The sequence below is a fragment of the Chenopodium album genome, chromosome 7 (assembly GCF_948465745.1).
Source record: "Chenopodium album chromosome 7, dcCheAlbu1.1, whole genome shotgun sequence".
Classification (NCBI taxonomy): Eukaryota; Viridiplantae; Streptophyta; class Magnoliopsida; order Caryophyllales; family Amaranthaceae; genus Chenopodium; species Chenopodium album.
In genome coordinates this window covers 63,251,750-63,273,935 of record NC_137840.1, presented here as the reverse complement: position 1 = coordinate 63,273,935, position 22,186 = coordinate 63,251,750, and the positions used below count along the sequence as shown (strand labels likewise).

General features: G+C 38.4%; 1 protein-coding gene across 1 annotated transcript; it reads right to left on the bottom strand.

Annotated features, from left to right (window-relative positions):
- Positions 1–8,313: 8,313 nt before the first annotated feature.
- LOC145640458 (uncharacterized) lies at positions 8,314–10,309 on the bottom strand. The gene is made up of 2 exons (XM_081691735.1): positions 8,734–10,309; positions 8,314–8,420 (listed from the first exon to the last, which is right to left on the bottom strand). Exons 1-2 carry the CDS (start codon positions 10,307–10,309, stop codon positions 8,314–8,316), a joined length of 1,683 nt encoding a protein of 560 aa, XP_081547861.1.
- Between the last annotated feature and the right edge of the window lie 11,877 nt (positions 10,310–22,186).

Sequence of the window (22,186 nt, the reverse complement as noted above, 5' to 3'; positions counted from 1 at the left end):
AAGTTGGAAACTGAATACAACCCTAGGAATACAAGAAATTAATTCACTCCCTAATAACTTGATTTATTATGACAATACAGTCTTGTTTTTCTCCTTCTTTCCCTTAGACTACTTGCGTGCCGTTTTTCTGAACTTGTATTAATAAAATAGCTGCCATTTACCTGCAAATTAAATCATATAATTCAATTACTTGTTATTATCTCATTCATATCTCTTAAATACATAAATATCAAAGACACAAAATAATGAAGATTATCAATGTGTATTATGATGTAAAATTGTAAATACGCAATATATTATGATACGGATATATTATCGTCTAGGGATGAAATTAAAAACGTGTTTTTTTTTTCATAAGATCGATACATTCATGCATGTTGCAATGCAAATATTAAGGTTTAGTAATATTACACCAATCCTAATAATATTAGGTAGTGTTACCTTGTCAATAACTTAAAACAAGAGTCAACTCAAGCTAATAGTGGTAAGGAGGTGGGGGAGAAGTGTAGGCATAAGGAGGAGAAGGTGAATGGTAGCCAGGCTTAGGGTGGGGATGGGGGTGAGGGTACGGGTGATGGTGCGACTTTGGTGGAGACGAGTAAATTGGGTGGTGGTGGTGGTGCGGTGGGTGTTTCTGAAATGGGGGAGATTTGTAGATAGGGTGAGGTGGGTAGTAGTAGTGTGGAGGAGACTTGTACACCGGACTTGGGGGTGGATACGTGTAAACTGGTGGAGACTTGTATACTGGAGGAGACTTATACACGGGGGTTGGAGGTGGGTATTTGTGAACTGGTGGAGACTTGTATATTGGAGGGGACTTGTAGACGGGAGTTGGTGGGTAGTATGTAGGAGGAGACTTGTAAACTGGTGGAGACTTGTATACTGGAGGGGATTTGTAGACAGGAGTTGGTGGGTAGTATGTAGGAGGAGACTTGTACACTGGTGGAGACTTGTATACTGGAGGGGATTTATAGACAGGAGTTGGTGGGTAGTATGTAGGAGGAGACTTGTAAACTGGTGGAGACTTGTAAACCGGTGTTGGAGGTGGATAGTACTTAGGAGGTGATTTGTATACCGGAGTTGGTGGTGACTTGTAGGTTGGAGGGGGATAATACGTTGGAGGAGACTTGTACACTGGGGTTGGAGGGGGATAGTATGTAGGAGGAGACTTGTACACCGGGGTTGGTGGTGGAGACTTGTACACGGGAGAGGGTGGTGAATAATAGTAAGGTGGTGACTTGTAACCCGGAGAAGGTTTTGGCCACGGATAATGTTCCTTAGGCTTTTTATGGTGTGGGGGCTTATCATAATGATGATAAGGTGGATAATGTTTTTTAGGCTTATCATGGTGTGGATGTGGGTAGTGTTCCTTAGGCATCTCATGATGAGCCGGTGGTGGCGAGGTATATTGGTAGGGTGGTGGCGGCGGTGAGGCGTACTTGTAATCAGCCGAGATCAACAATGGCATGGTAAGGGCTACAAAAGCCACTACTAGAGTGGCCATGAGAGGGGCTATTCCTCCTAACTTTCCCATGTTTTTTCACTAAAATGTGAAGGATTTGGTTATGCTTTAACCCTAAGCACACTATCCTTTATATAGCTACAAATTTTACCTTGTCAATTTCTACGTACTAAATACAAATCTTGTATAATACTTGTATCATAAAATTAACCTCAGTAAAAAGTTAATTATATTAATATTAATATTGTATGAAACATATTAATTGAGTTAAGACTTTGGGGGTATAATATTCTTTCTGTATTACTATAATTAGCACTTGCTTGGGTTGAGGCTGCAAGCTCTGCAAAAGGTATCAATTATTTGGTGTAGCCTTCCTCTTCTATGATATTTTTATTTAATTAATTCGCCCAGTTTTCTGGATTTTTGTTGACTTAGGTTATCGCAGGAATATTGTATAAGCTCTCTTCATACCATGCATTGATGCATATGAAGTGATAATCTATAAAATTAATAAACACTCTGAAAATATAATAAATACAAATTACCTACTATCCTTTAATAAGTGGGCCCCCGTATAATAGCTTATTTGATCGGCAATTTTTTAAATATAAAGTTTAGATATTTACAATTTAATTTACCAAAATTATATAACATTTCTTTTAATTTTATTTATTTATTTTGTAGTTTAAGAGCAACAAGGACGAGTGATGAGAATCAATTCCATGATCACTTAAAATCGGAAGAAAATCTTTAACCACTTAATTGAGTTATCCCTCACTCTCTCAATTATAATTTTATAAATACAAATTATCATAACTTTTTTTTTAACCACAAATTATCATAACTTTGTATAATTGTATTGATGTGTTTTTAGTCTTGTTACCTTAGCTTAATAAAGTAATGTGAGAGAGTAACACTGAAATTGTTTTTATTTTTTTTTAATTTTTTTTTCGAGTGTATAATTATATTTATAAGCAGTTATGTAAATAAGATTTTAGCTTAGATATTACATAAACATTTTCAAACATTTTACTAACTCAGCTAGCTAATTGCAACTCACGGGTTACATTATGCACATTTTTTTTGGTTGTTGTTGTTGTTTAGAGAGCCACAAGGGCGGGGTGAGATCGATCCCAAGATCTCTTAGAAGCGGGAAGGAAGCTCTAACCACTTGAGATATCTCTCACTCTCTATCGACATGTTGTATTAATATACGTAATATTGTCTAGCTTTGAACTAATATTTCGATTGCATTCAGAATATAATCTTTTTGAAGTAACGTTTACTGCTACGAAATCAAATCAAATACTCATTCAATTAAAACTTCAATTTGAGAGTTGAGTTCCAAAATTTTAAAACTTCAAACTTGTTCGTTCATACGTTTATATCTAAACTTTCCTCCAGCTTGATTAGTTAGTTAACTTTCTTACAAATGGAAATAAATGATAAGAAAAGAAATATATCAATCAAGAAATCAATCGACTATTTACAAGCTAAGTTTGTTGCTATTACAATACTCCTTTGATAAACAAATTTTTCATCAAACCTCAGCACCTCTATTGTATTTCTAGGTACACTTAAAGGTAACTAAAGATTTGATTTTTTTTCCTCATCATTTAGAGAATTTTGAACGAGCAAAACTGATAAAATGAACATACTTAAAACACGTACTCATGGCACACCTAACTCGATCTATGTATATCAAGGATCAACTAATAAATTGTCATTAAATAATCTATGGACCCAAAAATTAAATTATATGCACTCCATGTTAATTAAAATCAATAAATATGTAAGAGCTAGATTGCGTAACTTCACTAACAAGTCATGGAAGATTACAACAATTATGTGTCATATGAATATACGATAACATTTATATTGTTGTCCCTTACAAAAATTCAATTCATCTTAGTTGTAGTTAAAATGAGTCATTATTCCTTCTAAAAATGTTAATGAGATGATTAAAATTTTAAGCTCAAGATAGTTCGAGTTTAGCCTAATTAATGAAAAATCCTAAATCATGATTAGGTTAGGTACTTAGATTTATCTATCTACTTACATGTCCTTTAGCTCCCCTCCTCCCTACCTCCCTCAAAAAAAATACAAATTCGCTATATATATAATTAATTAGTTATACATACAAAATTTCAGGTGCACCTAGTGTACATTACTCTTTGTAATATAGTGTAACAAAGTGTTTATCGTATGAATTGCCCGTTTTGTAATTAAGCTAACGATACGCTTGGATTGAGAGTAATGTATTACTAGGGTGGTAAAAGTCAAACTAAACAAAATAAAAGTTAATATAGAGCATGAGGAGATAATGACGGTGTGACTATATGAAGTTTTATGTAGTGGTGGTGTCGTGATAAGTAAGTGAAGAAAGGAACCCTTATTTTTTGGGCGAAGGCATTCCTCTTCTTTGGATAGCTTCCCTAGTAGTAGTGCTGTCAAATTTTAAACCGAAACCGTTTTAACTGTCCGAAACGAACCGATCCAAATGAGAACCGAACCGATTAAAAACCGTTTTTTTTGAAATCGAAAACCGACCTGAACCATATGTGAACGAACCCGAAACCGAACCGATCCGAATAACGTTACACCGTATAAGAACCGAACCCGTTAATGAACCGAACCAGTTCTAAACCGAATGGAAATCAAATCGAACCGAAAAAGAATCGAACTATTTCTAACCCGAAACCGCTTTCAACCCGAAACCATTTGAACCGGGATAAAAACCGTTTACACCGAACCGTTAACAACCCGCAACCCGTTTGCACCGAATTGTATATAAACCGATCTGTTTATAAACCGAACCGCTTGCAAACCGAATCGTTTATGAACCGGATCGCTTATAAACGAATCAACTACAAAATGCTTACTATAAAGAGAATATTAAAATCAAGTAAAAAGATGTTTTAATTGAAATTTAGTTATGCACACATGTTTACTACCGATCGAGCATTAAAGAACCGAACTAGTTATAAAGTGAATCGAAAAAGAACTGAACTAGTTATAAACTAAACCGAAAAAGAACCGAACCAGTTATAAACTGAACCGAAAAAGAACCGAACTAGTTATAAACTGAACCGAAAAAGAATCGAATTGTTTCTAACCCGAAACCGTTCCCAACCCAAAACTATTTAAACCGGGATAAAAATTGTTTACACCGAACCGTTAACAAACCGCAACCCGTTTGTACCGAACCGTTTACTACCCAAACCGAATTAAAACCGTTCAAGATTAAACCGAAACCGAATCAAACCGATAACTATTCAAACCGAACTGAAACCGACCCGCAAAACACTTAAACCGATTTCAAACCGACCCAATTTAATATCAAACCGATTTCAAACCGAACCGAACCCGAACTTTCAAACCGTTTTGACAGTGCTACCTAGTAGGGATAGCTCTGTGACAAGCTTGCCAGCGGAAAGTTTTGATCACCTTTGTGTTTCCTCATGCCATCATAACTACTTTTTTTTTTTTTTTTTTTTTTTTTTTTTTCACGGATACGACTATTTTATTTCATTTATAAACACCTGATCGATCACTCTACAACAATATCCCTAACCACTTACGTTTTTCTTAGTTTGACTTTAATTACTCCATGGAAAAATATTCTATAAATCCATGAATTAATAGTGATATATTATCAGGGACACAAGGTAACACAACAAAAAAATTCTTACACCCCCATGGAAAAATTCAACTTTCAAAGTAAACTCAGCTCAACATACAACTTTAAACTTCAGAAATTATGTTTTATGCCAATGGATAATTATTGAAGATGATGGAGCAATATACCCCAAAACCAAGAACTAATCTTAACAGCTTAACAAAATTTAGAAAGTTGATCAATTAGTTGATGCCTAAAGAGTTCGGAAATTACAACTATTATTACATCACAATCCTTGATAGTTTAATCTTTGTTTGTGATGTAATAATAGTTTGGCTCCCATCTTCTTAATTGAAATATTACATCACAATCCTTGATTAAAAAAAAATTGAATTAGTTGATGCTCACTGGCACCATCATAATAGTTTGAATCCCGTCTTCTTTATTGTATGATGTGGTTTTGTACTCCAGAGTTTGGAAGTAGGTCTTGAATCAAAGGTATGCATCAAAGTTCTCTGAGTTATATATTTTAATCATTCACATGATCTTTTGTTTGGCATGATCTGATGTATAAGAATTTGTATGGGAAGATGTTAGATTTCGGGAAAACTCCTTGGGTTGGAGTGTGTACCATTGAATAATATATATAGTGTTACAATACTAGTCCTAATCATGTTAGGAAACCTAGTACGATAAGAATACAAACTATATCACAAATATATACAAATATATCCTACTCTGCGACAAATATTATAATAATCCTATAATATCTATCACACCCCCGCAGTCGTAGCGGGAGGAAAGCGTACGCTAAGATTGGATCTAAAATCCAGAAATAAATCTCGTGGTAGGCCTTTAGTGAAAATGTCTGCAAACTGATATCTTGAAGGGACATGCAGAACCCGAACTTCACCCAAAGCAACCTTTTCTCGAACAAAATGTATATCCATCTCCACATGTTTGGTGCGTTGGTGTTGTACTGGGTTGCCAGAAAGGTAGATTGCACTGACATTATCATAATAAACAATAGTAGCCTGCCGTAGAGGACAATGTAACTCAAGTAAAATATTACGAAGCTAACATGCCTCTGAGATAACATTCGCAACGCCTCGATATTCTGCTTCTGAACTGGACTTAGACAGAGTATGCTGACGCTTAGATGACCAAGACACAAGGTTGTCCCCAAGGAAACAACAATAGCCCAATATGGACCGTCGGGTATCGGGATAACCTCCCCAGTCAGCGTCAGTGTAAGTAATAAGTCGATGAGAAACAGTCGGATATAAATGTAAGCCGTGATCAATGGTACCCTGAACATAACGCAGAATGCGTTTCAATGCCTCATTGTGAGGTTCCCGGGGATCATGCATAAAAAGACATACCTGTTGTACCGCATATGCAATATCTGACCTAGTAAAAGTGAGATACTGAAGAGCACCTGCTAAACTGCGATACAACGTAGGATCTTGAAAAGGTGGCCCTGCATCTGCACTAAGTTTGGACTTAGTGTCAACTGGAGTGGCTGCAGGTTTACAAGAGGCCATACCTGCACGCTCTAAAATCTCCTGTGCATACTTTTCCTGTGAAAGTAGCAAATAAGAAGGTTTTTGGGTTACTGCAATACCCAAAAAATAACTCAAAGGACCCAAGTCAGTCATAGGAAACTCAGTTTGTAACTGAGATATGATCCCTGCACGCAACCTGTCAGATGAGGTAGCTAATATAATATCATCAACATAAAGAAGCAAATATGCCATATCATTACCCTGTCGGAAAGTGAAGAGAGAAGTGTCACTCTTAGAAATGACAAAGCCTAACTTAATAAGAAAATTTGCAAAGCGTTAGTACCAAGCTCTAGGAGCTTGCTTTAAACCATAGAGAGCCTTGCGGAGACGACAAACATGATTGGGCGCTCTCTAATCTAGAAAACCCGGAGGTTGATGCATATAAACAGTTTCTTTCAAGTCACCATGTAAAAAGGCATTTTTGACATCTAGTTGATGTATCGACCACTTTTTAGCTAAAGCTAAGCTGAGAACAGTACGAATAGTGGCCGGTTTAACTACCGGACTGAAAGTCTCATCACAATCCACACCAATTTCCTGCGACCTGCCATCACATACAAGACGAGCTTTGTGCCTTTCAAGGTCACCATTAGACTTGTATTTATGCTTAAATAGCCACATACAATTAACAACATTCACCCCCGCAGGCCTAGGCACCAATTCCCATGTCCCTGTTTTAATTAAAGCACTATATTCATCATTCATCGCCGCATTCCAATTATGGTCATTTAAAGCTTGTTTATAGGACTTTGGAAGTGGTGATTTATGAAGATGGGGACCCGAAGGTTGAACTATGAGGTTACAATATTTCGGGTTTGGTTTAAAAATACCCCGTTGATTACGGGTGACTAGGGGAGAGGGAGGTGGTGGCCGAGTGGGTTGTATGGGCTGTACACCACGCAAAGGTGGCGGGGTATAAGCTGGTGTAGTGGACGCTGGGCTACTAGTTGCAGCTGAGCTGGACAGAGGAGATCGCGGGCTTGCCGCGGCAGAAATTGGGCTGTCGCAGCCCAGCTGCGATGTGGGTTGGTGAGAAGGGGAGTGCGGGGTTTGCAGGGGGCTGACTGAGGTTGGATTTGGGCCTCGGTTTTGAGGTTTGGTTTGTGAGCCACAATTTGGAGATGAAGGAGAGGGTGGGCCGTGGTATTGGGCTGTGGTTTGTGAGCCACGACTGTGGGTAGGAGAGGGAGATTGGGCTGTTTATTGCGGGCTAAGTAAATGGGGATGCAACAAATCTGGTGATGGAGAATCATCCACCAAAAAATCATAATCATTACTACGAAAATGTGCTATATTCCGAAAGGGGAAGGTAGATTCATCAAAGGTGACATGACGCGATATTATAATTTTATTGGTGGTGATTTCAAGACACCTATACCCTCTATGATCAATGAGATAGCCCAAGAACACGCATGGTGTTGAACGAGGAGCTAATTTATGTGGAGCTGTGGCTGACAAGTTAGGAAAACAAAGACACCCAAAGACACGAATGTGATCATACGAAGGAGTTTTTCCAAACAAGGCAAGAGCCGGAGTATTGTTTTTAAGAGCTTTGGTTGGCAAAATATTTAGAAGATAAGTGGTCGTTTCAAGAGCATAAAACCAATACGAGGGGGGGAGAGACGCATGAAAGAGAATTGTACGCTTAATATTATTAATTGTACGAATCATACGTTCAGCTTTGCCATTTTGGGAAGATGTGTGAGGACAAGAGAAGCGGAAAAGCATCCCATGGTCAATACATTTTTGCTTAAAAGGGTCATTCTCAAATTCCCTACCATGATCACATTGAAAGCATTTAATTTGACGTTCAAATTGGGTTTCAACATATTTTCGGAAGTTGATAAAGGATTGAAAAGCTTGAGATTTGTATTTTAGAGGAATTGTCCACACAAAATGAGTATGATCATCTAATAAGACTAGATAATATTTGTGACCTTGAGTACTACGAATGGAAGATGTCCATAAATCGGCATGTATAATATCAAAAGCACAAACTGTAGTATTATTAGAATTATCAAAGGGTAGTCGAGTATGTTTTCCTAATTGACATGAATTGCAAAACGTGGAGTCATGCTCCTTATTACAATAAATATGATTTTTAGACTTAAGATAGCTAAAAATTTGAGCTCCAGGGTGTCCTAGACGACTATGCCAAGTAGATGGTGAAACAACAGTGAGGGAAGTAGCAAGACAGGTTGACGGAGTGGACTTGGTGGTTCGGACTGGATATAGGTCTCCCGAACTATCACATCTCGTTATGATGTTCCCCGTACGAAGATCCTTCACAGAAAAACCAAAAGGATCAAACTCAATAGACACAAAATTATCAGAGGTAAATTTACGGACTGAAATAAGGTTCTTTATGAGTTCAGGTGCTAGGAAGACATCACGAAGGACAAGAGGTGTTTTAGTATGGGGAAGGGTGCCATGACCATAACTTGTTACTGGAATACGATGACCATTACCAACTAAAATATGATTTTTAGTGCTTAAATTAAACAAGGGTAAGAGATTACCAGCGTTATTCGTCATGTGAGAAGTTGCAGCCGAATCCATGTACCACTGATTGTCGGAATTTGGAAGAGTCATCGTGGAGAAAGAAGATGCCAAATCCGTTGGTGTCATGGGCTGCTCATATTGGGCCGCGTATGCTTGCTGAGGTCTGGGTTGTTCGAGAATGGATTGTTGCTGCTGGACTGGAAACGGAGCAGGTGGCCTGGCCCAAGTAGCTTGTTGAGCCCACTGCTGAAAACTTGCCCACAATTGCTGCTGAGTTGGGCCTGCTTGATTGGAAGGAGTGAACTGGGCTTGGGCCGTTTGTGGCTGCTGAGAATTGCCACGCCCTCTGCCTTTCCCCTTAGCCTTGCCTCCCCTCCCTTTGCTACCACGTCCACCGCCACCACCACCCCTGCCCTGCTGCTGCGGTGGCTGCTGTTGTTGGGCGGCTGCCGCGGAGGTGGTGGTGGTGTTGTTGACTTGCGCCACAAAGGCTTGCCCGGAATTTTCTTTAGCCGATTTTCTTGACTCCTCTAACAAAATTCTTGATCTTGCTTCATCAAATCCGGGAAGAGGGCGAATTTGAGTGATGGATTGAGCCACTCCATCATAGTCCGAGTCAATTAAACCTGCACAAAGACGAAGAACCAAAGTTCTCTCGGATACGGGTTGACCAACATTAGCAAGTTGGTCTTTGAGTTCCTTCAATTTCTGACAATAAGAAGACACGTCTGGAAAATTCTCAACAAAAAGATTGTTAAATTGATTTTCAAGGTATATAGCACGAATTTCACCATTATCTTGAAAAATATTAGCGAGCCTATCCCAAGTTTCTTGTGCCGTAGCATTCTTGTACAACACCGTGCTTCGTAAGTCTGCAGAAATTATATTATAAATCCACTTTTTCACAATTGACTCAAGGCAGTTCCACTGCGCCGAGGTGAGGTCCGTAGGACAAGGTGATTTTGGATCTATATGGTCGAAAACATTGCAGGAATGACAATGAATCTCAAAGATTTCAACCCAACTACCATAATTCCCTTTGTCACGATCAAGAATTTCAGGCACCTCATTCTTGATATTGCTAATAGAATTAGCAGGGTGATAGTCATTGGAAGGTGGAGGAGGAGGAGGTGGGGAGGGTTGTTCATCATCTTTAGCCATTGTTAATTAAAGAAAAGAACAAAAGGCTGCTACTGGAAAAACAAACACAAGTTGATCTTGCGGCAAGAAGGACAAAACAAGTAGCAAAAATTGGTGATGAATTACCACGTGAAAGTAGAGTTTTGCGGAAGAAAGGATCGGAGTTTTTTAGAAAAATTAAATTATGTGGAACCCTAAAAAAATCTAGACTATGATACCATGTTAGATTTCGGGAAAACTCCTTGGGTTGGAGTGTGTACCATTGAATAATATATATAGTGTTACAATACTAGTCCTAATCATGTTAGGAAACCTAGTACGATAAGAATACAAACTATATCACAAATATATACAAATATATCTTACTCTGCGACAAATATTATAATAATCGAAGATGATGGAGCAATATACCCCAAAACCAAGAACTAATCTTAACAGTTTAACAAAATTTAGAAAGTTGATCAATTAGTTGATGCCTAAAGAGTTCAGAAATTACAACTATTATTACATCACAATCCTTGATAGTTTAATCTTTGTTTGTGATGTAATAATAGTTTGGCTCCCGTCTTCTTAATTGAAATATTACATCACAATCCTTGATTAAAAAAAAATTGAATTAGTTGATGCTCACTGGCACCATCATAATAGTTTGAATCCCGTCTTCTTTATTGTATGATGTGGTTTTGTACTCCAGAGTTTGGAAGTAGGTCTTGAATCAAAGGTATGCATCAAAGTTCTCTGAGTTATATATTTTAATCATTCACATGATCTTTTGTTTAGCATGATCTGATGTATAAGAATTTGTATAGGAAGATACTGATATTAGGCCAACAAAGAGTAATGGGCCGGTTTCTTAGCCGGGTTCAGATTATTAGCTACTCTCGGACATACCGGTAATTATGAAATTGACATAAATATCGGCTTGTCAGCGAATGGAACGTATCATCAGTAATTTGACACTTGTCGCAAGGTGGTCTGCATGCCATACAACTACCAGTCACGAGGATTATTATAAATAGTAGGTTAAACTTCACTAATAAGGTTAACATTTATTACACACACACACACACACACACTCTCTCTCTCTCTCTCTCTCTCTCTCTCTCTCTTTCTCTCTCTCTCTTATTCTCTCTCTCTATCTTATTTCTCTCTCTTAAACACTTTCTGACTTTGTCATCAGTGTGGGTATCCTCGGATCCCCTGGGGTTAGCTAATCCTTCCTTTTTGTGTCGGTTCTCTTCTGGCCGATAGGAGCTTAACGGGTTGCATACTCGAGCTTCGGACTTTGTAACCGGGTTGTCGGATCCTTGCAGGAACAGAATTATGTAATGGTTTTATCATAATGTTACCAGACTTACCACAATTGATTATTGTAGACACCTAATAATGTCTCCCCAAAACCAAATCCGATGATGAACAACCTTTCATCGCCATTATTGGTCGGGTTGAGTATTTAATCTTGGAGTGATTAAATCCATATTTTCATTTCATAAACCAACCCAAATCCTAGCCCATATCCCCAAACCATAATTTGTTTTCCTCTTTTCGTGCCTTTAAACCCAAAATAATTCATTTTGTGTCCTTTAAAATCATTCATTTTAAAAAAACGTTTATCTCAGTTTATTTTGGTCTATAATCTGGGTCCAATGATTGAATAGTTGGATGGGGATTGAAAAGAGCTTTCCAAAAATATATTATAAGCCCAAATCCGAGTTATAACGAATAAGTTACGGCCAAAATATTAAACTGAGCCCAAACCGAATTGAACCTAAGCCCACCTTACCTACGACCCAATGATCATGTGGAGGGTCCAAATGATTTAATCCAATTCCTAAAACAATTAGGATTAATTAGAAACTTCTATAAGTTTCTAGAAGATCCTAATTATCCTTTTTGAAAAGATAAGATTAAAGAGTTTGAAATTGAATAAAACTTTTCTTTTTGAAAATCCTATTTCTATCCGAATTGAAAGACGTTCAAAGATAGAAAGATATTATTTTCGTGCCATATATTTTTTATCCAAATTTTATATGGTTGGATAGCCCTTGAAATTATCTTTCCAATGATATATTATAATATCAATTCCGAGCTATAACGGAAAAGATATGAATAAAATGTCAAACTATATCCAAAACTGACACCGTTTCACTATTTCGGCTATATCATTTGTTATACAAAATATTTTAATCTTATTCTAATTAGGTTATAAATTATACTTCAATATCATTCCAACGATATCTTATTCATCTTATTTCGATTTCTGGATCAAAAGATATGATAAAAACAAAAACCGCAAAAACTGCTGTCTATCGCAAGAGTTTTATCCGATTCGAATTCTTATCTTTTCTTGATTCTTCGACCCTCTTTTTTCTCTATAAATAGAGGTCATATCTACCCATTTTTCCAATCATCAACAAGCTTGATCATCATATCATTCTCTTCTCCCTCTTTAGCCTAAACACTAGCCTCCCTATTCTTCCAAAATACTTTCCTTAAGCACTACAAGGAGTTCATACTTAACCCAAAGTTCTATACTTAAACCAAAGGCGTGAAAGGTATAAATAACTGAGGGTTTGGACCAAATCAAATCTACATTTATTTAATTTAATTTCCATTTGATTTATATTTTAATTGAAGTTACTAACAGTTTATTCATGATGTAGCAATTCAAGGAAACGCGAAAAGTGAGTAATTAATCACTTAATTACTCTTATTTTTATTCTTGTTGCTAGTATCATGATTAGGTTTATTATTTGCTTTGACTAACAATTTATTGTTGAATTTCTTCCAATATTAATGTTTATTCTATTATATTTTTTATGATCACCATATTTCATGTTTAAAGGGAATATGTAATTGAAAATCACGCCTAATAAGATAATTTGGACGACCGGTTTAGGTTCCTTTTTAAGCTTGTTATTAAATCAAGTGATCACGATATTTTAGAATTATATGTTGCATTAATATTAAACCAATTTAGAATAATAATAGTTTGGAGCGAATTGAATATTTTGTTTGTATGCCTTTGAGATCGCATGAATCACTCTTCACTATAAGAATCGAGTAGAGGCCAATACGGGCAAATGTGACTCCATGACTCACTTCGTACCATCATCCCCGATCCTCCTTTTGTGGTTCCGAACCATATGGAGTTAGTAATCACATGGATTATGAATGGGGTGTAACCTTCACGGGTCAATCGTTGTTTCCTATCGTTGTCCCTTTATCGTGGTTGCCTTTTATGATCCGTGAACGGTTTACAAGTTCCTTAAAAACTTGTTGGGGGCTCCCTAATTTCCTTGTCCCTAATCGTATATGTCAATTTCCACTTCCTATGAGTGCCAAGCATATTCACAACATGCTTTTACGTAGGCGCACTTCGAACGACGCCTACAATTATTAAGATAAGTTTTTAGTTACATGTTCTTACAGGTATTAATCAATGTCTTGCTTTTGGGGTATGGTAGACAGGGAGATGAATTGGTGTTGGAAAGGCTTGATAAAGGATATGCAAGCACAAGATGTCTAAATCTTTTCCCCCACTCGATCATTAGTCATCAGCAAATTTAACTTTCTGATCATGCCTCGATTGTCTTACAAACTCGACAACTGCCCACCAAAAAGAAGAGTGCATACAAACTAGAGAGATGGAGTCTAAATTATGCTGGTTGCATGTAGGTAGCGCGTGTGAATTGGAACAAAGAGCATAATGGTTCACCAATGTACAAACTAGCAAGGCGTTCTCAACAGGCAAAATTGGGAATTAAAAAATGGAGTCTTGATAAAAGATGTGAGTGAGACAGAGATTGGGACAATTTTGAAAAGGACCTCCTACAAGCACAACTTCTCCTGGAAAACGAAGGTGAAATAGAGGATTTCATGCGAGTTATCAAGAAGATGGAGGAATATGCAAGAAACATGGCTTTTTACTGGCGGCAAAGGACAAAATTAAATTGGAATTTTCCAGGGGATACCTGTTCTAGGTATTTTTAAAACTTTGTTAAAGGGAGAAAAGCAAGAAATAAATTAGAAGCTATTAAAGATGACAATGGGGAATGGTTGACAGAAGAGGGGAAAATTGCGAAAGTCACTGTGGACTATTTCAAAAAACTTTATGAGAGCAACATCCAACCTCATTCCACAAACAGAGATGCTGATATTGCAAAAGCTGCAAGGGGAATCACTACTTCCCTCTCAGAGGATCAGAAGGACTTGCTTTCAAGACCTTACTCAAGCAGAGAGATTAGGAATGCACTTTTGATGGGATACCGGCTGGCTTCTACCAGAAAAATTGGAGTTAGATTCAAAATGATGTTATTGATGCCGTTCAATCGGCATTATCCACATGTAACCTTCTAAGAGAGTTTAATTTCACTAACATCGCTCTCATTCCTAAATGTGAAAACCCAGAGTCTATGGATAAGCTGTGGCCTATTGGCTTGTGAAATGTCATTTACAAGATTATTTCCAAATGTATCACTAATAGACTTAGGAGGGTGATTAATGACTTGGTTAGCCACTTTCAAAATGCTTTAATTCTGGGTAGAGCTATCTCGAACAACATACTTCTTGCTCATGAGCTCCTTAAAAACATTAGGAAATCTAAGAAAGGAGTAAAGGGGAAGATTGCCATTAAAACAGACATGAGCAAAGCCTACGATAGAATTAAGTGGGACTTTTTAGAATCTGTGCTGTACAACTTTGGGGTTCCTAATTTGATGGTTAAGACTGTCATAAAGTGTGTTAGTTCTGTCTCCTTCTTTGTAATTGTTAATGGCTGCACTCAAAAACCTTTTAATCCAAATTGTGGCCTTTGTCAAGGTGACCCCCTATCGCCCTATTTATTTATCTTGTGCATGGAAGCTTTGTCAGGACTAATCAGAAGTAATGAACGATTTGGGAACATTGTAGTCTTAAGAGTGGCCCAAAGAGCTCCTAACATCAACCATCTCTTTTTTACTGATGACTCGGTGTTCTTCCTTCACGGGAAATAAAACAATGTGAGAGATCTAAAAAATGTCCTTGATATTTATTGCAAGGCTTATGGTCAGGTTATTAGCCAAAGAAAATCGGTGCTTCTTGCTAGCCCAAATTCAAGGGAGGAGGATATAATCAATTTTAGCAACATTTTAGGCATCAGGAGAAGTAATAATTTTGGAATTTATCTAGGCATCCCGGCTGATTTTGGATCTTCCAAAAAGGAAATCTTCGGTTTCATGGTTGACAGAGTGAAAGAACGCTTAAATGCTTGGATCAACTCTCTTTTTCTGTCCCCTGTAGGAAGGCTAACTCTTATTAAATCTGTCTTTTCCAGTCTAGGGACTTATGTCCTTTCCATCTTCAAATGTCCTATGGGGATCCTCAAGAAAATAAATAGCATCATTGCTAAATTCTGGTGGATGGGAAATAAGGATTGTAAAGGGGTTTATTAGAAGAGTTGGAAGCATCTCACAGCCCCTAAGAAGAATGGGGGCCTTGACATTCTAGATGCTCGGTTTTTCAACCAAGCTCTTTTAGAAAAAAAGGTTGGCGTATAGTTATGGATAGGGACTCCCTAGTAAGTAAGGTTTTTAGTGTTAAATATGGGATTGACAAGACAACCCTATTTGAGAATAGAAGTATTAACATGAGTTTTGGCTCGTGGGGTTGGATGGGCATCAAATGGGGTTTACAAATGTTGCAACAAGGCTGCTCATGGTCTGTGGGGGATGGGTGCACTGCTAAAATTCACCACCCCTGGATCTTTGGCAAGGTGCTTGGTTGGAGTGGTCATACTGCTTCAACTGATGCAACTATTAATTCTCTTCTTAACTGTAATGGAGAGTGGAACTTGGATTAATGTAATCTGCTGTTTAATGAAGACACAGTTGAGAAAATCACTTCCATCCACATAATGGAGCCTGGTCACGAAGATTTGATAGTTTGGAATGGTAATAGGAAAGGCTGTTACTCTGTAAGGAGTGGATACATGTTCTTGTTCAATAGGAATCAAGCTCATGATCAACACCATGATGAATGCAACGTAAATTGGAAGCTTTTCTTGAGTTTGGCAAAAGACTTTTCTGTGGAAAATCCTAAAAGGAGCCCTCCCTATAGGGAGTGAAAGAAAGAGAAGAGGACTTGGCTCTGATCATCACTGTGTGTTATGTATCAATGAGGAAGAGAGTGAGAAGTCTAAGTTGGAAACTCTTGAACACATTTTTCGAGACATCAATTTTGCTATCCATGTTTGGAAGGGCTGCTCCTTGGGGCTCAATGTGATTTATCAAAATAACATTCCTATAGCTGATTGGGTCTATAACTGGCAAAAATTGTTATGTGAAAGCAAGAGAGGATTAGGGGAGAGTTATTTTCTTTTTGTTGCAGGTCTGGAAAGCATTTGGGAGGCAAGGAACAACCTAATTTTCAAGAAGCACAAACAAAATGCTTGGTCTACGATTAAAAGCATGGAACATAAAGTGAAAGCTTATAGGAACTCTAACCATTCTGAAGTGTGTGCTGAACCTCTTTGCTCTAATCAGGACTACCCCCCAGGCTTTGAAGATAGTGCAGCGAATAACAAGCTGCCTGGTGTTTTGGGTGTTTTTGTCCCTCGGGAGAGTTATGTCACGAAGTCTGATCCGGTCGATCTGTACCTGCAAAATAACGGAGACTCCGGGTGATTGGAGCTCCGCCTCCGACGGTCAAGTTAGTAACTTGAAACGGAATAAAGAGAACGGGAATTAAGGTGGGTATCTGCTCGGATTCCAAGCTCAGATGTTTTTCTGATGTAAGAGAATACAAGTGTAATAAATGGTAAAACGTGCCTTCAAAATGAGGGACATCTCCCTATTTATAGGGTCTTTGGAAATTGTGCCCCTAATTAGGTCACTGAACCCTAATCATTGGTGGGCTGCGCCGTTTTGCGGCGTTCTCGAGATTTGGGCCTGAAGGCCGCTTTTTTCCCTTTATTTCTGGAGTGACACGTGTCAAGCAGGGATTGGTCCGCTCTGGACCAATCTGAGGCTGACAAGTGTCACCCTCTGATTGGACCACGTGGCAGGGTAAAATTACCCTAAACATTTGCCCCTCACAGATGTGACGTGGCACGCCACGTGGCATCTGTGACACATGTCACGCTCCGGTTGGCGGTAATTTTACCGTTAGAGAGTAACCGTTCACCTTCCGAGTAAATTACGGAAATGCCTCCATATTTACCCTCTATATATAGCCGTTTTACCCACATAATTTTGTACGTTTACAAAAATTTTCTAGAGAAAAAAACTTTGAGAGAGCAGAAGTCATCCGTTTGAGTCAGACGCGAGTAAGAAAGTTCGTCTTCAACGACCCAGCCAGACCCGTCTTCCTTCAGATATCAAATCAAAAGGTACCGTTTTTGTCTCTCTAAACTCTTTTCTTTTTTCACCGCTTGTACATATTTCTTGCAATAAATGGATGCATCACCAACACACACAGCACAACCTAGGTTAGAGTCCAGCCGGTCACTAGGGACGACTGAGTCTAGGACTGGGAGTGCCGGCTCGGGGTGTTGGGACCACCCTTTGCCATGGATTCCGACCAGTTATGTGTCCGTGCAGGACACCATGGCTCGGAAAATGCAGACGGCCACTAATCCAAATTACAGGAGCGAAGGCTCAGGCGGCCAAACGCCTGAGGGAGAAACGTCTGGTCAGGGAGACCAGACGGCTCTGGAGAGATCCCCTCCGCGTGCCCCTTCAACCCCTGCGGACTCTTTTTTGGAAGAGTGCGACCAAGGCGGCGACGAGGCCGCCTCTGCCCCCTTGGGCCAAAGCGAGGAGGAGACGGAGAGTGACAGCTCCGCGTCTACCTCTGAGAGCAGTGATGACTTACCCCCTCTTCCGGATAGCGAGGAGGAAGGAAGGAAAAAGTGGAGCGAGAAGGATGATCCCTTCAGCATCCACGTCTCCTCAAAGGACCGGATCCAAATGGAGGAAAACTTAGAAAATTTTAAGAAAATGCACCCACTGGGAGACGGGTATAGGATCCGGGTGCCGCCTGAGCTGGGCACCATCGCTAGGGGGGACGATCAACAGAACGCCAACAGCTATTTCGGCTGTTATGAGGCGGCGTTCAAAGCTGGCCTTCGCTTCCCCCTTCACCAGGCGGTGAAGGAAATTTTGAGAGGCTACGGCCTTGGGGTCTGGCAACTTACCCCCAACTCTTGGACCAATATTCTGGGGTATGTTGCTGCCTGTGAGTTCCAGGGGCTTCACCCCGGCTGGGAGGCTTTTGCAAGCATGCACTATCTCAGCAGAAGCCCAGGCGGCTGGAGGGCGTGGTACACTCTAACCACGTAGCCGCAATATATGATGACCTTGGACAAGGTCTCAAAGTTCGATGGCTTGAAGCTCAGGTTCTACCTGATGTCAGCCCCAACTAGACAGGAAAATTATGAATTCCGTCTGTACAATAAGAAGCCTGACTTGTTGGGTAGGAACTGCGCTCTTCCTCGGATCCCAGAGGAAGATTTTGACAAGATAATTGAGGCAGACTTTTTCGGCCTCACAGACGCAACTCTGTCAACCGGGGAAACAATAAAAGTCCCCAAAAATTGGATTCCCAAGAGCTCCTGGTTCCGGGACGAATGATTCCTAGCCGCCTGCGGGCTAGGGCACATGTTCACCAAACGTATGCGCCTGAGTTTATACCGTCTGTAGTATTTTTCTATCGAAATTGATTTATGATATTGACCAATTTCTTTCTTTTTGCAGAAGAAGCGCTAAACATGCTGCAGTCGAAGAAAACTCCCAGGCGGTCTTCTGCAACCATCCGCAAAGATCTTGCGGAGAAAGTTGCGGTCGAGCTCAAGGCCAAGGTATTAAGCACCTGATCCTTTCTTAAATTGATTTTAGAAGCTATTTTTCCCGGATGCTAACTTGAATTGGTTATTTTTCGCAGGGGGGGGGGGGGAGAAGTTGGGAAGTCGTTTGAGAAAAACCTCAAACGGGCTAGGGAGGAGGCCCTAGCCGTTCTCAACAAAATAAAAAAGTCCACCTTTGTGTCGACTCCTAGCGCCTTAGCTGGGCCTCAGAAGATGAGGATAGCGGGGCGTAACGAGAAGGTAGGCGGCAGCCTGGGCCTCGACCTCGTTAACCCCGTTACAGCAACCGGGGGGTTCTCCACGCTTGCAAGCGGTACCCGCTTGGACGGCTCTGAAGGTAAGAACCCTTTTGAATCCCCGCTTGAGCTGGGGTGGCCTTTGCGGGTGAAATCCCACTCCCAACAGACGTCATCCTCAGACGACCAGCAACAAATAGGTGCTGCCTTAGTTTCGCACTCATCACGTATTGATGTGGTGCATATCAATCTCCCCGCTGGCCAGACGTCCAGAAGCATGTCAAGGCCATACTGGAAGCCGTCCGGAAGAGGGATAAGGACAATATCCCTGGGATAGAGACGTTCAATCTTGAACGCATTCTATCCCTTCTGGCTGAGGTAAGAGTTGTTGATTCAATTTCATTTTTTTCAAGTATTTTATCCCGCCTGCAATACTTATGCCGCCTGACTTTTTGCAGGCTATGCTGCGGGTAGACGGGCTCAAGCGTCCTTATTCCCGCAAACGGGAAGAGGTAAAAAGGGCCAAGAAGTCTGCCACAAACGCTGATAATGTTGCTTTATACTCAACTATCGTAAATGAACTTGAAACTAAAGCAACATTATCCTAAACACCTGGCCACTGTGATAGTGTGCAGCTAATTGCAGGGAGTAATGATTGTGGGAACGCCACCTTTGGCTTAAGGAAAGCTAGATGCAGGAACTCCAACAACCTATGGCTCTGGGATCTTACCTGTTCTGATGGCACTAGGTACCAGGGAGAGACTTCGCAACACGCTAGTGATAGAGTGAGCAACATGGATGGATCGATGCTGGAGGAATTAGAATGGCTTCTGGTAAGAGGCAGTGGCACTTAAAACTTTTTGCTCCAGACTACAAGCTGGCCAATTGGGTGCAGGGAGACTTAGCAGGGGCGTATCATACTAGGGATCTGCTTAATAATATTCAAAAACTCATCCCTTTATTTCACTGTCTTAGTATAAGCAAATGTGGGGATTAATGTCTCTTTTTCTCTGCTGTTAAAAAAAAAAAAAAAAAAAAAAAAAAAAAAAAAAAAAAAAAAAAAAAAAAAAAAAAAAAAAAAACATTGTCTTGGTAAAAGAATTTGCAAAAAAGAAAAACAACTTTTCTACAATGCAAGTTAATGATCTTGTAGTTTTCATTGTTAATTTTTCATAATCATTTATATTATAAAAATGGTTTCAAAATCAATTATTATTTTTAAAAAGAAAAAGCAAATGTTGTGAAAGCAAATAAGGTAGTTTTTAATCTAAAACTTTAAGTATTTATATAAGATGTTATTAGACTACTCATATGATTTACCTTGCATTAAGATGATATAATATTTGCATTTAATGTTAATAACTTAATCCTAAACAATATTTAAGAATTTTTGGATAATGGCAATGTTATAAACTTAAATTTACTTATCATACATATAAAGTTTATTTGTTGAATTATTCTTATTCGTTTAATTTTTAACAATGTATTTTTTTGTTATATTTGAACCATAGGTCATTTTAAATTTAATTTTCAATCATTGTCTCATAGACTGCCTGACACGAATTCTTTATTATTTAACCTTGCAAACTTATATTTAGACCCGTAAGATCTATTTTAGTAACCCGACCTTTTTGTATGAAGACATTAATTAGCTTAGAGATAGGCCATCTTTTTGCATTGTAGAGTGACATTAAATCATTCTTACATTTTCGCTTTTCCTCATCGAGAGTCCAATTGTTGCGACTAATCCAAGAAAACTAATAAAGCTATTAATTAATGGAGAAGCTAACATTAATATAAGTGGGTTCAAATCAATTAATAATGACTCTTAATGTAATGTAAAAAATTATTCACAAAATTTAAATAATCAATAAGAAAAATATATAAATACACTTTTGTAATGACTTTCAAAACTAAATAATAATTTTAAGCTATGCACGAGTATTATATTAGATATAAAACCGGTAATTAATGAATGTAATATTATATGTTACTTGAAAAATTATATTTAAATTATTTTTAGGATAACAAATTACATGGAATTGCACTTATATTGCACATATATTGGACACATTTAAATATATCAAATAATTTTGTGTTATATTATTATTTCATTGTTAATATTTTCATATATAAATCAAAGAAGTAATTAGTCATAATTATTATACTACCAAGCTCTTAAATCAAAGGATAGAATAAAGACAATAACTTGTAATAACTTCCTTAATTTTAGCAATTTCTAACAACCTTAACAAATTAAAGAATTAAATAACTAATTATTAAACTAAAGACCTGAATCCTAGTCATTGTAATAAAGATTTATACAAATATTTATTTTCTTACCTGTCAAAAACTAATACTACGTATCATCTACTACTTTTTTTACAAGTAATAATCGCCATTGAATTATACAAGCATTCTCATAGATTGAAATATGTTGACTTTCTCTAGTTCATGCTCATTATTGGAGGCTTTTATGTTGCGATGGATGCATTTCTAAACCTACCAAGTGGTTGGTTGGAAGTATCTTTTCCGACAAAGACAAAGGACGAAGAATCCACACTTTTGATGACAATAGGACCTCTACTAAAGGTCATTAGAGTGAACATTCTAGTAGTATTAGTTTGCAAGTTAAACAAAGTAATTTTCTTTTTGTATATTATTTGGGAGGTCATAGTTGGCATATTCATAGTATTTTTTATACACAAGACACCTAACATAAAAAAATCGGAGATTGTTAGACAAGGGTGAATTAGACATTGGTCGTGCTTGTAGAAGAAGTATGTTAGAGGTAGTGACACATATGATTAGATAGTGTTA

What these genes read in the sequence shown, in the direction of transcription:
- LOC145640458 (XM_081691735.1), bottom strand. Translation starts at nt 10,309, where the DNA reads ATGGCTAAAGATGATGAACAACCCTCCCCACCTCCTCCTCCTCCACCT. An exon ending in GTCTAAAAATCATATTTATT is followed by an intron (nt 8,421 to 8,733) that starts GTAATAAGGAGC and finishes TGATCATGGTAG; the next exon opens with GGAATTTGAGAATGACCCTT.